The following is a 14,835-nucleotide window of genomic DNA, read 5'->3' on the forward strand; positions in this document are numbered from 1 at the left end:
CACAGACTCTGGCACTGATGTAAACTGTGTGCTGACTGTGTTTACCCCAGGTTTATGGTGCCCCCTCAGCCAGTGTGTTTGGAGAGAGGTGTGACTTACACACTTCGCTTTGAGTTCACACGCTATCAGGATGCCAACTTTATTCTTAACGGAGCGGCCAATGCTGTCCTGCTTGTGGACTCAGTGAGTTTCTTTTACCAGTCTTCCAAAATAAACACCTGGGTTATGAATTGTAGTTTTCATTGCACACCCCCTTTTTCATAAATCCCTGTCCTTCTGCAGATAGCCTTGATGCCACGTCACTCCTCCATGGAAATGTTCAACATGGGGGATCCGGCCTCAAACAGCAGGACACAGACCTATGAGCGTTACCGCTGTCACGACGGGGCAAAGAGTGTGGCCCGCCCATTGATGAGTGACATTTGTGCCAAGCTAATCACCAGCATGTCAGCAATCATAAATGATGGTGCCCTGCGTGAGTGACAAAATACCTCATTTCAATGATCTTGCCCTGTTTGAATGACACTGCCCATAGCATTCTCTGGTAGGCTCCAAATGTTCACTGTCACGTCAGGTCCACCCTTCTATGTGCTGACTTTGTTAACCATTGCTTAGCTCCAGCATACTCTGTAGGTTAGTCCATGTCATAATTCAAATGTTAGAGTTCAGTGACTTGATGCCTGTGTCTCTTGGTTCTTCTTCAGCTTGTAATTGTGACCCTCAGGGGTCCATCAGCTCCTTGTGTGATGTCCGTGGGGGCCACTGTCACTGCAGGCCCTATGTGATTGGTCGGCGCTGTGACCAGTGTGCTCCAGGAACATACGGCTTTGGACCCTCAGGTTGCATAGGTGAGAAACTCTCGTTTTTTCGTTTTGTTTAGGGAGGCTACTTTAAACTGTAACATAACACCATTTCCATGTAATTAACTCTCTAACTAGACTAATGTTTTTCAGCCAGTAGACATAGTAAAGTCTGTACTAAGGTGCAACAACAAATAAAGCAGTTTTATTGAAACTTAAATCAAGTGCCTTGGAGATATTTTATTCTATTTACAAATGAAAATGATGCCAGTCAGAGGAGTAATCTGAATTTACACACTCTATTGAACACCTGAATATTGTGTAGTTGTTTGGGTAAGTTGTAGTGTAAGATGCTGGCGCCCTCTACTGTCTCTCAGTGCACAGCTACAAAGCCCCACTAAAATCATTCATTTTCTATCCCTCTTCTCTCAATGATTCCTTCTCCTCTCTTTACTTCACTTCCTATCATCCTCCTTTCTTCCCTATGCTTCCATCCCTTTCTCCATCTGGCCAGCATGTGGTTGCAGCTTGCAAGGCTCAGTGAGTCGACTCTGTGACAAGTTCACTGGTCATTGCCAGTGCCACACAGGAGCATTTGGCCAGCGTTGTGACAGATGCCAGGCAGGTCACTGGGGCTTCCCCAGCTGCCGACCATGCCAGTGTAACGGACACGCAGACCAGTGCGACCAGAGATCTGGAGTCTGCATCAACTGCAGGGACAACACTGGAGGAGACAAGTGTGAAAGGTGATGGTTCAGTATGAGGCTGGCAAGCAACATGGTGCCGGGTCTACTTTACATATAACTTATTGGTTTGTTTTTAGTAGTGTGCTTTGATTATCCTCACATCAATATTATGGATAAAGACAGACATTTAAAGAAGACTGAGTTCTTATTGGCTTGGCTTGATTGTTTTAAAAGAAAATCATGTAACAGCAAGTATGAATATGACAATAGAAAATAACTGTACATCCTTATATGTGTGTTACTAAATTGACAGTTGTTAGTTACAGTTCACAGGAACTTTTTTGCAAGGTACAAGTCAACAGCTGAGTATTGGTTAACTAAAATGTAAAGTAATAAGTAAAAAGTAATGTGATTTGGTAATTTACTATGCTTTAGATGCCCCATTTAAGCTGAGCAGTGTCACCTTTAACTGTGCTGTTGACCTGATTTCACTCCCTTGTTGTTTCTATAGGTGTGCCAATGGTTACTATGGTAACCCAATTTTGGGCTTAGCATCTGGTGGTCAGTGTCGCCCATGCCCATGCCCCGACGGACCTAACAGTGGGCGCCACTTTGCTGCTTCTTGTTACCAGGACAACCGTAACAGACAAATCATCTGCAACTGTAACCAGGGTTACACAGGTAAACATAAGACAACCCCTGAGCTCCTGCTCTGTCTTGATATTTCTTCTGTACTTCCAGTTCAGTCAGTCCGTGCTTTCTCATCCTCAGCAAGTGATGCTGATGAAGTCATTGATGTGTCCAATTGTGTGTGTGTGTGTGTGTGTGTGTGTGTGTGTTTGTGTGTGTGTGTGTGTGTGTGAGAGAGAGAGAGAGAGAGAGAGTGAGAGACATTGTAAATACCTGTTGAACCTGTGGCACACCTGAACAGATGTTGAAAAATGCTGCATCATAGTTTTGATTGTGCAATCAATGTTTGGGTTTTAAACATTACTGCAAAAACCACCTGAGTCTAATATATGAAGCCGAATTGTTTCTTTGGTGTGTTTTTTAAGTAAAGGAACAAAAATGGATCATTTGGTGATGCATTTTAATTGAACCAAAGAGGTGGAACTGATCACATCCCGTCAGCCTCAGCTATATTTTAGATTTATTGCTAGTTAGCGAATGTTAGCATGCTCAGATAAGGTAGTGAACATGATAAATGTCCTGGTTGTCATGATGCACCTGTAGCATGTTAACATCAGCAGTTTAACTTACAGCACTGCAAATGTTGTTAGCAGCCTCACAGAGTTGCTTGTTTAAATACTGTATGTTGCCCATGGAAAAAGGAGGCATCTTCTGGAGGGTATGAACATCTCTCCCAGATATCAGGCTGGTCTAACACAGCTCATCATCATCCATGTCAGAGTCAACCATACTCTGGAAAATTATTATTCAAGTTGCCCTACTGAGTCAAGCACTGGGTTACAGTATATCCTCCTCCAGAATAGTCCTGAAACACTTAAGCTATAAAACTCTAGTCTTCTATCTTGTATGACAGGGCAAAGGGTATGTCTCAGATGAGATAAGAACTGATGCTCCTCAGTGGACTCTGGTGAATGGTAACCTGTGTTATTTCCTCCCTCCCCTGTATTACTGGCACAGGGATTGCTAAACGCTCCGGGGTGACCATTTTTAAGCGTGAGTAATAAAGGTTGACCCCTCCATCCCTTCCCTTACACCTTCTCTCCCTGCTCCTCCTCTATTTTCCACCAACCCTCCACTTTACCAGTCCTACCCATGCATGGCTTCAGCACCCCTTCCATTAATGGTGCTGTGCCACCATTAACCTGTGTTGATACAGGTTGATTCTGAGTCTGGGTCAGTGTGAGATTCTTCTGTTTGGAGTAGGTTTAACTGTGAATGCTGGAAGGTGGTTGAGCAGTCAAATCAAAGAGACAGTCAAGAGCTGTCTTGACAGGACAATGTATCCACACACTTTTCTAATCGGCCTGGCTTTTCAGATACAGCACAATGGAGCAGGTTGAAAGCTACTGTCTCTCAGATGTCCACTCTATCATTGTCCAAAAGTCCATACCTGTTTTTAGATTAACATCAAATCACTGACTTTTAAAAGTACAGGAAGAGAGAGGTACAGTAGTTAAGATGAAAAAGCCAAAGAAAATATAGCTGACATCACTTTTTACCCAGATTTCCCTCTTTCTGCTCACTGTTTCCCTTTGCCCTGTCTCTTTCATTCTTGTCCTTCATCTGACTTTCTCTTTTTTCTGTTTCTCTCTCATGTAAATCCTTGTTCTTCAGCTTTTTTGCCAGCGCAGCTCTATTCTTTACCTCTCCTCACCTTTTCTTTTTTTTTTCTCTCTGTAATTTCCTTCTGCCTTCTGTCTCCTTTGCCAACTATTTCTTCTTCTGAGTCCATCAAATGAGGAAAAAAATGTGGAAAACAGCCTCATTAAACTAACTGCATAATGCAGTACAGTATAGCAATAATCTATGACAGACTTAGTACAGATAAAGCCAAACACAATGCACAACACAGTGTGGGATGATATCTTGCAAGGATGTCTCTGTTGGTCTCTGTGGAGTTTTCCCGGAGTGGACTGAGACATGATGTCAAAAACTTGGAATCTAAATGACTGCCGATTAATGCAACTGTCTCTTTTATAATCAGTAAAAAAATCTGCTGTACCCAACAAACTGACACTCCTCCTGTCAGGGACAGTAAATAAATGAGAGCTGGTTAACCACCGAGTGTTAATAAGTAACGACTTATTCTAGCAAAAAACTGTATTAATATAATAATGCCCATGCTTTGCTGAGACTTGTTAATCAAAGTCTTGGATTAACATGTTTTTTTTTTAATGGACATGTCTGCTGAAAACATCTTAGTCCCAGTTAATGAATTAGCAAAATCTATTTTATGGCGAGGGTCCTCATCACTGTAAATTCACAAGTTTCCTGCATCCTGCTGTTTCATACACCATTAAAACAGCTTGAGAAATCCTGTAGAGCACTTCACCTATTCTTATATAAATCAGTGTTAATTAAAGTAGTTATGATAATATCATGTTTCCTTCTTCAGCTCTGTTCTCACTTTAAATTTTATGCTCTTCTGTATTTGCTTTTTTCCCCCCTCAACACAGGGGCTCGATGTGAGGAATGTGCCCCAGGTTACTATGGTAACCCGTCTGAACCTGGAGGACGTTGCCAGCCGTGCCAGTGCAACAACAACATAGACATGTCAGACCTGGAGGCGTGCGACAGGCAAACTGGAGAGTGCAGGAAATGTCTCTACAACACTGAAGGCCCCAACTGTGGCATCTGCAAGAGCGGCTATTTTGGGGACGCTTCCAGACGCAACTGTAGGAGTGAGTAACGTTCACTGAAAAACATCTACATCGTGGCCTCTATGTTACTGTAATATTTTTCCAAAGAAAGCTATACTGTGATTAGAGCATGCTTTTTGCCTATTTCCCCTCCAGAGTGCACATGTAACTACCTGGGTACTGACCGCAACCAGTGTATGGAGCGTGAAGACTGTGTGTGCCAGCGCATCACAGGACAGTGCCAGTGTCTACCAAATGTCATCGGCCTGACATGTGACCACTGTGCCCCCAACCACTGGAACCTGGCGAGTGGGAGGGGATGTGAACCCTGTGGCTGTGACCCCAACAACTCTGTCACCTCCTCATGTAATGAGGTGCAGAACACTTGGACCTAAACTGTACTGAAATTGTGAATATGTTGAGATTCTCATTTACTCAAACAGAACTCATGTGGCATACCTGTTTTTCCACTTTCTGTCACGCAGTTTACTGGTCAGTGTCAGTGTCGTGATGGCTTCGGAGGAAAGACCTGCACAGACTGTCAGGAGAACTACTGGGGAGACCCCAGGACACAGTGCAGAGGTTAGAAACCTAAAAACTTAGATTCATTACAAAAACTTAGGGCTCTAGCTGCTAATGGGGCAAAAATCTAAACAAAACATGACAACTTGTGCAGAGTACTGTGCACATTTACAGTTAGGAGAAATAGACATCTACACTTGAAAAACAACAGGCCCCATTAAAACTCTAGATACCCAAAATAACTATATTATTTCATGTCATGTACCTCTAAAGTCTCTTAATTGGTTTAAAATGAATGTGTTAAACATTTTCTGTTTCAAAGTAACCAAGACTTTATAAACTGATAAAATACTATATGTGAATATGTTGGAATTATATATATGGACAATTTAGAGATGCATGGAATGATTTGCCCAGAAACGAGTTTGCACAGGATCTGAGGTACAGTATTTTATATTCACTGTACATGTCCCATCCTTCTTCCTTCCAGTGTGTGACTGTGACTGGCGTGGCATCGAGACCTCTCAGTGCAACCGTGTGACGGGCCACTGTGTTTGCCAGCAGGGGGTGTCTGGTGTCCGCTGTGACCAGTGTGCCAGAGGCTTTTCTGGCCAGTTCCCCAACTGTCAGCCCTGTCACCAGTGCTTCGGGGACTGGGACCGAATTGTGCAGGTGTGGTTTCATGCAAATGTCAGCACAATATGTGGTTGTATAGGAGTCCTCTATAAGCATTCTCTTCACAAACTTGTGTTTTTACCAGGACCTTGCAGAGCGTACCAAGGCTTTAGCCGAGCGTGCCCATGAGATTCAGACCACTGGGCTTACTGGAGCCTATGAGAAAGCATTCAGAGACCTGGAGGAGAAACTGGCACAAGCTCAGGGAATTGTTAATGCACGCAATGCCACTGCTGCAGCTGTCACTACCCTAATGGAGCTTATTGAAGATCTTAGGTATGACTGCTATGTTTCACTCCATTGTAACAATTTTCTATGTAAAATGTTTGATTCAGAGATTAATTATTTGCATTATCAATTATTTGCAAATTTGCAAATCAATTATTTGCATTTGGTTACCCCAAATGCAAATAATTGATCACTTTCTTCAACACCAATAGCAAATTTATTCAGCTTGTCCAAAACAAATCTAATCAGGATTAAAACGTGTTTGCCTTCAATAATTGCATGTTTGGTCCTATAGAGCACAGATTGGTGAGACCACTGACACCCTAAATCGGTTAGAAGGAGACCTAACCATTGTCCAGGACAGCAACTCTGAGGCAGGCAAGGAGCTGAGCGTGCTTGAGAGAGAAGCTAAAGAACTAAACCTCACTTCAGAGCAACTGCACCACCAGCTGGACATTCTCAAAAACTCGAATTTCCTTGGTAAGAAAAAGCAGGAGAACAGAGCTGTTTCCTTTAACTTTTTTTCTACACAGATTCAATCACTTGTAACATAATTATTCCTAATCATCTTTTCATCCCTGTGTCAAAAATGAGTAGCCCCTGATCCTTAAAGTTACTTCAATATGACTTTGATTGAGGACAGTAACAAAAAATTTACATTTCTGTCTTCACTCTCCTCTAGGTGCATACGACAGCATCCGTAGCTCCTACAACAAGTCCCGTGATGCGGAGCGGCGTGCTAATGAATCAACAACCACAAGGCCCAGCACAGTCAGCCAATCTGCAGACACCCGCAGACGCACTGAGCGCCTCATTGCCGCCAAGAAGGATGACTTCAACCGCAAAAATGCTGCTAATAAGCGTGCACTGACAGACCTCAACACCAAAGCACAGGGCCTGGACATGAAAAAGCTCAATGAGAAGGTATGATGTTATTTTGATTCTTTGTAGCAGCTGTGAGCCCTAACAGAGTTTAATAGCATCTGTGGTTACAGCTGCACAAAAGCAGACAGAAGATAAAAATAAACTGTCACTCCTGGAAATTTGTTTGTTGCTCTCCACTAAATACAAATACAAAAGCAGGTCAACTACTTGGTTATGCTAGTGATGTTAGTTCAGCAGGTGATGAGCTGACAGTTTTTTCTGTAATAATTGAATTTGGATATTGCCTGATGTAGTTATATGAAAAAGCAAGATTAAAATGTTGATTTGTCAAAGTAGATATTTTTCTAAAACTTAAACTTAGTTTTAACTATAGACTTAACTGTCACACTGGGTAGAATTCCCATTATTAGGATCCCTTGCTCTCAGACATACTCTATTTCAATAGGATAATAAGTATTTACATGATTAAAATCGGTGACAGAAATTAATGATAATACTACCCAAAAAACTACAATTACATGTACACCTCTGCCAACAGGTATGTGGTGCCCCAGGTGATGCTCCCTGTGGGGAAAGTCCCTGTGGGGGTGCAGGTTGCCGTGATGATGATGGGAACCGTCACTGTGGAGGCCTGAACTGTAACGGTGCTGTGGCAGTAGCTGGCAATGCCCTGGAGCGAGCCAAACATGCAGAGAAGGAGCTGAACAAAGCCATGGGAGAGGTGGAAGGACTCTTTATTAAGGTAGTTTCTAAGCTTTTGGATTTAAGTTATTTAAAGTATATGGCATCATATCTGTTTCTAGAGCTTCCTCCTTGCACTAGTATAAAGAAGAAGTATTTGTACTGGAGGCATAAGAAGCTTTTTGTCCGATTATTGTCAGACCAGAATGGAACACAGTTAAGATTTTCTCACTGTATCTCTTTAGCTGAGTTGTTAAGTCAAATTTATCTTTTTTATCAGTTAATTTCATATTAATTATTTTATTTTTCTGAGTGGAATTTTTATGGTATATATTTCCACACTAATTCACATTTTTTGTGCACAGTACATCGCAGAATGGATTTTGTAATTTTAGATGCACTTTTGTCTTTCATGCAGGTGGCAGAGGCCAAGACCAAGGCAGAGGAGGCCAAAGGCAAAGCCCAAGCAGCTCTGGACAAAGCCACAGCCACCAAAAACAAAGTAGAGCGCTCCAACAATGACCTGAGAGACCTCATCAAACAGATCAGGGACTTCCTCACTCGTGAGTCTAGTAGATTTTCATTTTAAACTAACTAACAACATTAGCAACTAACATTAATTGTCTCAATCCTGCTGTTTCTGTTCATTTTTCTCTCAGAGGAGGGAGCAGATCCAGACAGTATTGAGGAAGTCGCGAACCATGTATTGGAGCTCTCCATCCCTGCTTCACCCCTTCAGATCAGAGAGCTTGCTGATGAAATCAAGGAACGGGTTCGCAGTCTTTCAAATGTGGATGCCATCCTCAAACAGACCCAGGATGATGTGCGCAAGGCAGAGCAACTGCTGTTGGATGCAAAGAGAGCAAGGTAGTCAAAGCAGACTTAGATGTAAAACAGATGTATTGATTAAAAAATTATTTATCTTAACCAGGAGCACTTCATGTTTATTCATCCTTCCTAAAAAAACACTTTCGAAAACTTTGTTTCTTTGAAGGCATCGTGCTGAGGGGGTAAAGACCACAGCAGAGACAGTAAAAAAGGCCTTGGTGGATGCCAAGACTGTCCAAACATCAGCAGAGAAGGCCATAGCGAGAGCCAAAGCTGATATAGGGGAGACTGAGACCAAACTGGCGCAAGTAATCCAAAACATTAAAACACACTAGCTCATATTAAAAACACAAACTTTGTAATGGCATTGTTTCAGAAGGATCAGAATTCATGTTGTGCGCTCCACAGATTGAGTCAGAGATGTCCAACAGTGAGAACAACCTGACGGATGCCGTGAATCGCTTGGGCAAACTGGGACGAGAGATCAATACCCTGAAGACCAAACGTGCCAACAACAGCATGGCAGCGGCCCGAGCTGAAGAGACAGCTACCATGGCACGAGACAAGGCAAACGAAGCCAAGCAGGTGTGTATCTCTTTGCACGTGTGTGTGTGCACATATTTTGCCTCATGAAAAGTGTACAGTTAAACCTTTGTCCTGTCTTGATGCTCAGATTCTGGATGGCCAGCTGACAGATAAATACAATGAGGTGCAGCAGCGGGTGAACAACAAGGCCAAGGCTGTGCAGGATGCCAAGAAAAAGGCTGAGAGCCTCAGAGATGAAGCAAAGGAGCTACTGCAAGATGCCCAGAACAAGCTGCAGAGACTAGCAGGTGCTTATTAATATCTATGTTTGTGTCTATTAATCTATGTAGGGGAAGAGACAGAGAAAGAAAACTGTGGGTCCTTTATTTGAGAAAAATGTTGCACCATTTACAAAACAGACTACAAAGACAGATTTTTTTGAAATTATATGTTGCCATTTACACTAACAGAAAACTATTTGAATGCAAGTTAAAATGAACAAATGTGAAACAGAAAAGATATTGGCGGAATTGTTACAACCTATAATTTCAGTTCTAGTCTCAGCCATTCATTTAAATTTTATTTATACAGCACCTTTCAGGTAGATTACTGCAATCAGTTCAGTGCCTTACAGCACAATTGTTAAAAGGTAATAATCATACAAATATGGTAAAACAATATTGTAAAAAACTAACTACTGGAATCAGATAGCCTGGCTCTGTCTACAGGTAAATAAACCTAGCTTATGTGATTTGATTTCTTCCGGTACAGTTTTCATGTTCCTTAAGCTAGGATAACCACCTGCTGGTGGTAGGTTCATGTTTAGATATAAGAGTAAAAATTATCTAAAGACAACTAAAACAGCCCCAGTAGGCCCTGTGGCATTAGGAGAGAGGGTTGTGTATCATCGGCATAGCTATGGAAAGATGTAATGCCTTCTCATGACACCATAGATTGAAAAGTAGTGTCCCTAAAATTGATCCTTGAGGAACCATAGGATTCATTTTAATGTTTGACAAATTATTTGCAGTGTGAAACTCAGTCATGTGTTCCCTCAGTCTATTGGTGGCAGCAGCCAAATAAAGAATGACTCCAAAAATGCTTAAACTAGCACATGTTGCAAATTCCAGGTTATAAGATGCAAACATTCCTGAAATTCCTTGTTTTCACAGAGCTGGAAAAGAACTATGAGGAGAACCAGAGGAAGTTGGAGGGGAAAGCTCGTCAGCTCGATGGCTTGGAGGACAAGATGAAAGCCATCCTCAATGACATCAACAAACAGATCCAGATCTACAACACATGCCAGTAACTCACTACTCCGTATTACAAAGAAACAAGTCCATCATCCTGTTATTTTGCCATTTCCTCCAGATACAAATTAAAGAAGAAGGCTGGGTGATTATTTTGTCATATTGCAAATGAATTTGCTTTATTTTTTTGTCCAAATCATCTTGTAAGTATTTAAGAAGTGTTGCTATCACACTGAGATAAATCTAAAACTGAATATAAAACAAAGGTTGTCTGATATCAGTCTTTTAAGTTTTCTTTGTATCAATAATACATAGATCTGGGTGGGTCTAATAAACTGCAAATAGCTGTAGACATAAAGCTATAGTTTAAACATTGTTTCTTACTTAGAGTAATAAATGCATAATCAGCAGTTCGTCATCATTTTCTCCCCATTTTTTACTAGAAGTATATTCTGAGCTGTGCTCATCACAAGAGGATGTTATGAAATTGCAGTGGACCGTGTCTTCTTGCAGCAGGAAATGTTGCTTTTAGATGCATTGGGACATAAAATCAGTGTGAAAATCTGTTATTTTTGATAAAGATGTAAAAAGCGAAAATGCTGAGTCCTTTATTATTTTGTTTTACATTATTTTTAAATAAGCCAAAGGTGTAGACACTAGACTCTAGTCCCTATCTATTCTAAAGACATACATGTACCTTTTCAGGATGACGTAGGACAAGATTAACAGGATTATTGTGTTTATGTGGCTGTTAATTTTAGGATTTTCAGATAAAAATAATACAGACTTTGGTGCTAGAAATTATTTTTATGTCTGCCATTATACAAACAACAGGGAAACAATTTATGTGAAAAGGAACTGTTTGATTTCGTAAGTCAATAGATGTAAACCACCTCTGCCTGGAGTAGGAGGATGCTGCACAGGAATAATATAGACAGCACTATAAGCTTTCAGTGTGATTGGTCTATTGCTCTATGTATGTTGGTGTTGGTCTTTGCAAGTGACTGAAATATCTGAAGAAATGTCAGAACTAATTAAACAAGAAGATATTAGGGTTTACTACCTTAGTCTGACATGTACTGATGACAAAACCTGGTATAAGAAAAAAACGGCATTTCCTCTGGCACTATCCCCCGAGACAAACTTAAAGTAATGCTTTTGGGGAAAAGGCTTTCTTGCTTTCCTGCTAATAGCTATATGAAAAGATCAATACCACTCAGAAACATGTCCATTCATTATGAAGCCAGTAGGTACTTGATCAGCAGAAAGTTGAAGCGGGAAAACAGTAAGCCTGGCTCTATCCAAAGGTAAAAAGAATACCAGCCTGCCCTTGCCTTAAATCTCACTCATGAACATGCTAACCAGTGGAAATGGATTACTGTTTCTTTAAGTTATCATGTCACTAGGATTAATTTATGAGTGCCAAACTTGTGATCCACAGATTGTGAATGTTTGTTTATTGAATACAGTGTGATGGAATATGTACAGTCTGCAGAAATTGCTGCCTAACTGAAGTGACATAGTATTCTACAGTATGTACAGTGTTTAAATTGTGCCTTATACTGTGCCAGTATCTTGATCATTTACTCATTTACTGTTTGTATGGAACTTGTTTTTTTCATAAACATAACAAACCAGAAAACTAACTTCCTATACCTATTTCCTTCAGACTGCCCACCACCTGGTAGCCAGTTAAATGCCAAAGCAGAAAAACCAAAAGCAGTGTGTGTAAAGTTTTACAGTGTACAGTTTTGTGAATAAAAGTCACATAACATTTCTCTTTGTTGAAGGACCATCTTTAAACATCTTTATCAAGTGTCAGATGACCCTGCAAAGTGTCTTTACTGTCTTTAATCTTGCTATCCTGTGGACTGAATGTGTATGTATTCACCCAATGCTCTGGAGGGTGTAAGATGTCACATTTCTATTTTTATGCTCTGTAAGAGTGCTACTGAGTGCTGTCATGTGACCTTTATGTGACAAGGTTTTAATGAAGTCTGCATCTCTGCAGACCTCACTGTTTGTTATATAATAATTCCAGCAATGTCTGATCATATGAGTAGCAGTATCAACAGTAAAATGACAGGAAAAGGAAAGAAATAAGTTCAAACTGCTCATGTTTCATTAATATGAAACATGATGTAAAATGTTTGATTTTTTCAAGTTCTCATGATGTTCTTGTGTGTTTAATTATGAAAAGGAAATAGTAAAGGAGCATCACAAGGCCTGCACCATCACTCTCAGCATGATGTTAGTGCAGACTCAGAGGATGACATAGGGCAAAGGCTGTCATTTGTGATAAGACCCCTGTTTAAAAATAGCAGGGGTCTTGATGTAGAATGGCCATGGCCCTATCGGCCTACTCTGTGGGAATATAGACCCTATGGAGAGCTGACATGAACACCACTGAATGTTGACTCTGGATTATTGAACATGGTCTTCAATTGAAGTTTCCCCAGCGCATTCTGGCCAGAGCTCCAGCAATCAATATAAATACTGTATAATACTGCCCCATGTGTGCTATATGTCTCTAAATAAACTATTTATGACTATGCATATATCATGCATAATTTGCATATACCAAGAATTTTAAAAGATGCTCAATAGGATAGGATAGGACTGGTACATATTTGCAAAGTTGGTTCTTTTTCTTCTTTGGGGTTTTATAGCAGCTGGCATCCGAAATGTTGCATTACTGCCTCCTTCTTGGCTAATCCATTACTAAGCTAAATCCTTAACTAGATAGATAGATAGATAGATAGATAGATAGATAGATAGATAGATAGATAGATAGATAGATAGATAGATAGATAGATAGATAGATAGATAGATAGATAGATAGATAGATAGATCGATCGATCGATCGATCGATCGATCGATAGATAGAGCGATAGATCGATAGATACATACTTTATTCGTCCCCCATGGGGGAAATTCAGATTGTCCAGCAGCTATCATATTTACTTTACACAGAAATTTCACTACATACAATATCAACAGTTAATGTTAAAAAGTCTAATGGCTGTGGGGACAAAGGATCTCCTCAACCTCTCAGTTCTGAAGTGCAATGAGATGAGGCTCCCACTGCAGCTGCTACTCTGTTTTGTCAGGATGTCGTGGAGGGGGTGTTCATTTTTTTCCATTATAGCAAGCAGCTTCCTCCATATCTGCTGCTCCACCACAGTTCTTAGAGGGTCCAGCCCCACAGTATCCTTTAAAAATTTAAAAATCCAAAGTTTTCCTCTCCCACTTGACCCTACTTCTAAAATACTTTTCGAAGACATATCTTCCAGGCCTAGCTCTTGCAGCTCTCTCAACAACTCCTGTCGTTGTTTGGTGTAATTTCTGGAAGAGATTAAAACATGCTACACTGTTTATGGGTCCTGGCATTCTAGACATAGGCCATTTTGGTGTTTACCTAAAATATACAAAGTACTATTGAGGAATATATGGCCAAGTCTTAAAATCTACACATAACGTCTTCACTTCTATTAAACCCCTCCTCTCTTGTAAAATGCTGTCACTTTGCTGGATAGTGAAAATAAATGCCTTCCTTTTCTCTCTTGTTCCAGTATCTGTTGCCATTTCAAAATGAACTTCCCCTCAGCTTTAGAAAGGTTTATGTTGACATCAGTATCATCGTTATGGCAGCTTTATTAGTCAACTTATAAACTTTCTCATTAGTTGGAATGCCTTATATGTTCTGAAACCCACAACAGTGAAACTTCCACGCTTCTTCTTGCCACATCCCTGACTACCAAAAGAACATCACAAATAAGGCCTTGTTGACTCTGAGATGAGCCTGTCCCAATACTACTGATCGCTGACAGAGTCACTGCACACCAACACTTTAAAATTCTCAACCTGCTCAGTCCTTTGAACATTAAAATAGCATATAACGCCACAGTGAAGACGCTTAGAACATTTGAGGTTCTCTTATATGATTCCACGTTCCATCAATGAACAATAAAAGTTGCCCCTGTAGCACCTGTTTCTCAATCCTTTGACCCATCAGTAGAGATTAAAATGTGATCTGAATTTTCTGACTTGAATCCAAGTATGTCTAAATCTACATTTGGAACCTCCAGCTGCCATAAAGGTACTGAAAGCCATAATACCACAGGACAAAAGGTCTTATCAAGTACTAACAGTTCTTGTGCTAATGTCTCTCCTGTCCATCCAAAGCTCGGAAGTCTTGTCATCTCCCTCTCCCATCATGACTGAATTGCTATTTTAACTGGATGATCATCCCTTTGAACCATCAAGTTAACCCAGTAGTTAGCCTGAAGCTGCTTTTTACATAAACAAAATTCTCCTGTTTTCATTTTCAGGCAACACACTGGGATGATCACACAGCATTTATTCAAATCCTGAGTGGTTTAGTTTGGATTAAGTCCAACCCAGCCAAAACTGTTGGAGTTGGAAG

The 14,835-nt window shown here is 40.7% G+C and overlaps 1 protein-coding gene across 2 annotated transcripts in view; it reads left to right on the top strand.

Annotated features, from left to right (window-relative positions):
- lamb2 (laminin, beta 2 (laminin S)) overlaps positions 1–12,187 on the top strand; it is a 35,714-nt gene extending 23,527 nt beyond the window's left edge. Inside the window, exons 17-36 of one of the 2 annotated variants that reach the window (XM_026331391.2) lie at positions 51–183; positions 283–475; positions 705–848; positions 1,315–1,546; positions 1,998–2,167; positions 3,134–3,169; positions 4,633–4,857; positions 4,972–5,189; positions 5,301–5,397; positions 5,828–6,009; positions 6,098–6,288; positions 6,536–6,720; positions 6,923–7,164; positions 7,664–7,867; positions 8,225–8,369; positions 8,466–8,673; positions 8,801–8,942; positions 9,043–9,219; positions 9,308–9,467; positions 10,332–12,187. In XM_026331391.2, the coding sequence (XP_026187176.1) occupies positions 51–183; positions 283–475; positions 705–848; positions 1,315–1,546; positions 1,998–2,167; positions 3,134–3,169; positions 4,633–4,857; positions 4,972–5,189; positions 5,301–5,397; positions 5,828–6,009; positions 6,098–6,288; positions 6,536–6,720; positions 6,923–7,164; positions 7,664–7,867; positions 8,225–8,369; positions 8,466–8,673; positions 8,801–8,942; positions 9,043–9,219; positions 9,308–9,467; positions 10,332–10,468 (3,421 nt within the window). In that variant the 3' untranslated portion in view covers positions 10,469–12,187. The remainder of the gene's footprint in view (positions 1–50; positions 184–282; positions 476–704; positions 849–1,314; positions 1,547–1,997; positions 2,168–3,133; positions 3,170–4,632; positions 4,858–4,971; positions 5,190–5,300; positions 5,398–5,827; positions 6,010–6,097; positions 6,289–6,535; positions 6,721–6,922; positions 7,165–7,663; positions 7,868–8,224; positions 8,370–8,465; positions 8,674–8,800; positions 8,943–9,042; positions 9,220–9,307; positions 9,468–10,331) is intronic. The other variant, XM_026331392.2, reaches the window with a different exon arrangement.
- Positions 12,188–14,835: the final 2,648 nt, after the last annotated feature.

The sequence above is a fragment of the Mastacembelus armatus genome, chromosome 7, assembly GCF_900324485.2.
Source record: "Mastacembelus armatus chromosome 7, fMasArm1.2, whole genome shotgun sequence".
In the NCBI taxonomy this organism is placed as follows: domain Eukaryota; kingdom Metazoa; phylum Chordata; class Actinopteri; order Synbranchiformes; family Mastacembelidae; genus Mastacembelus; species Mastacembelus armatus.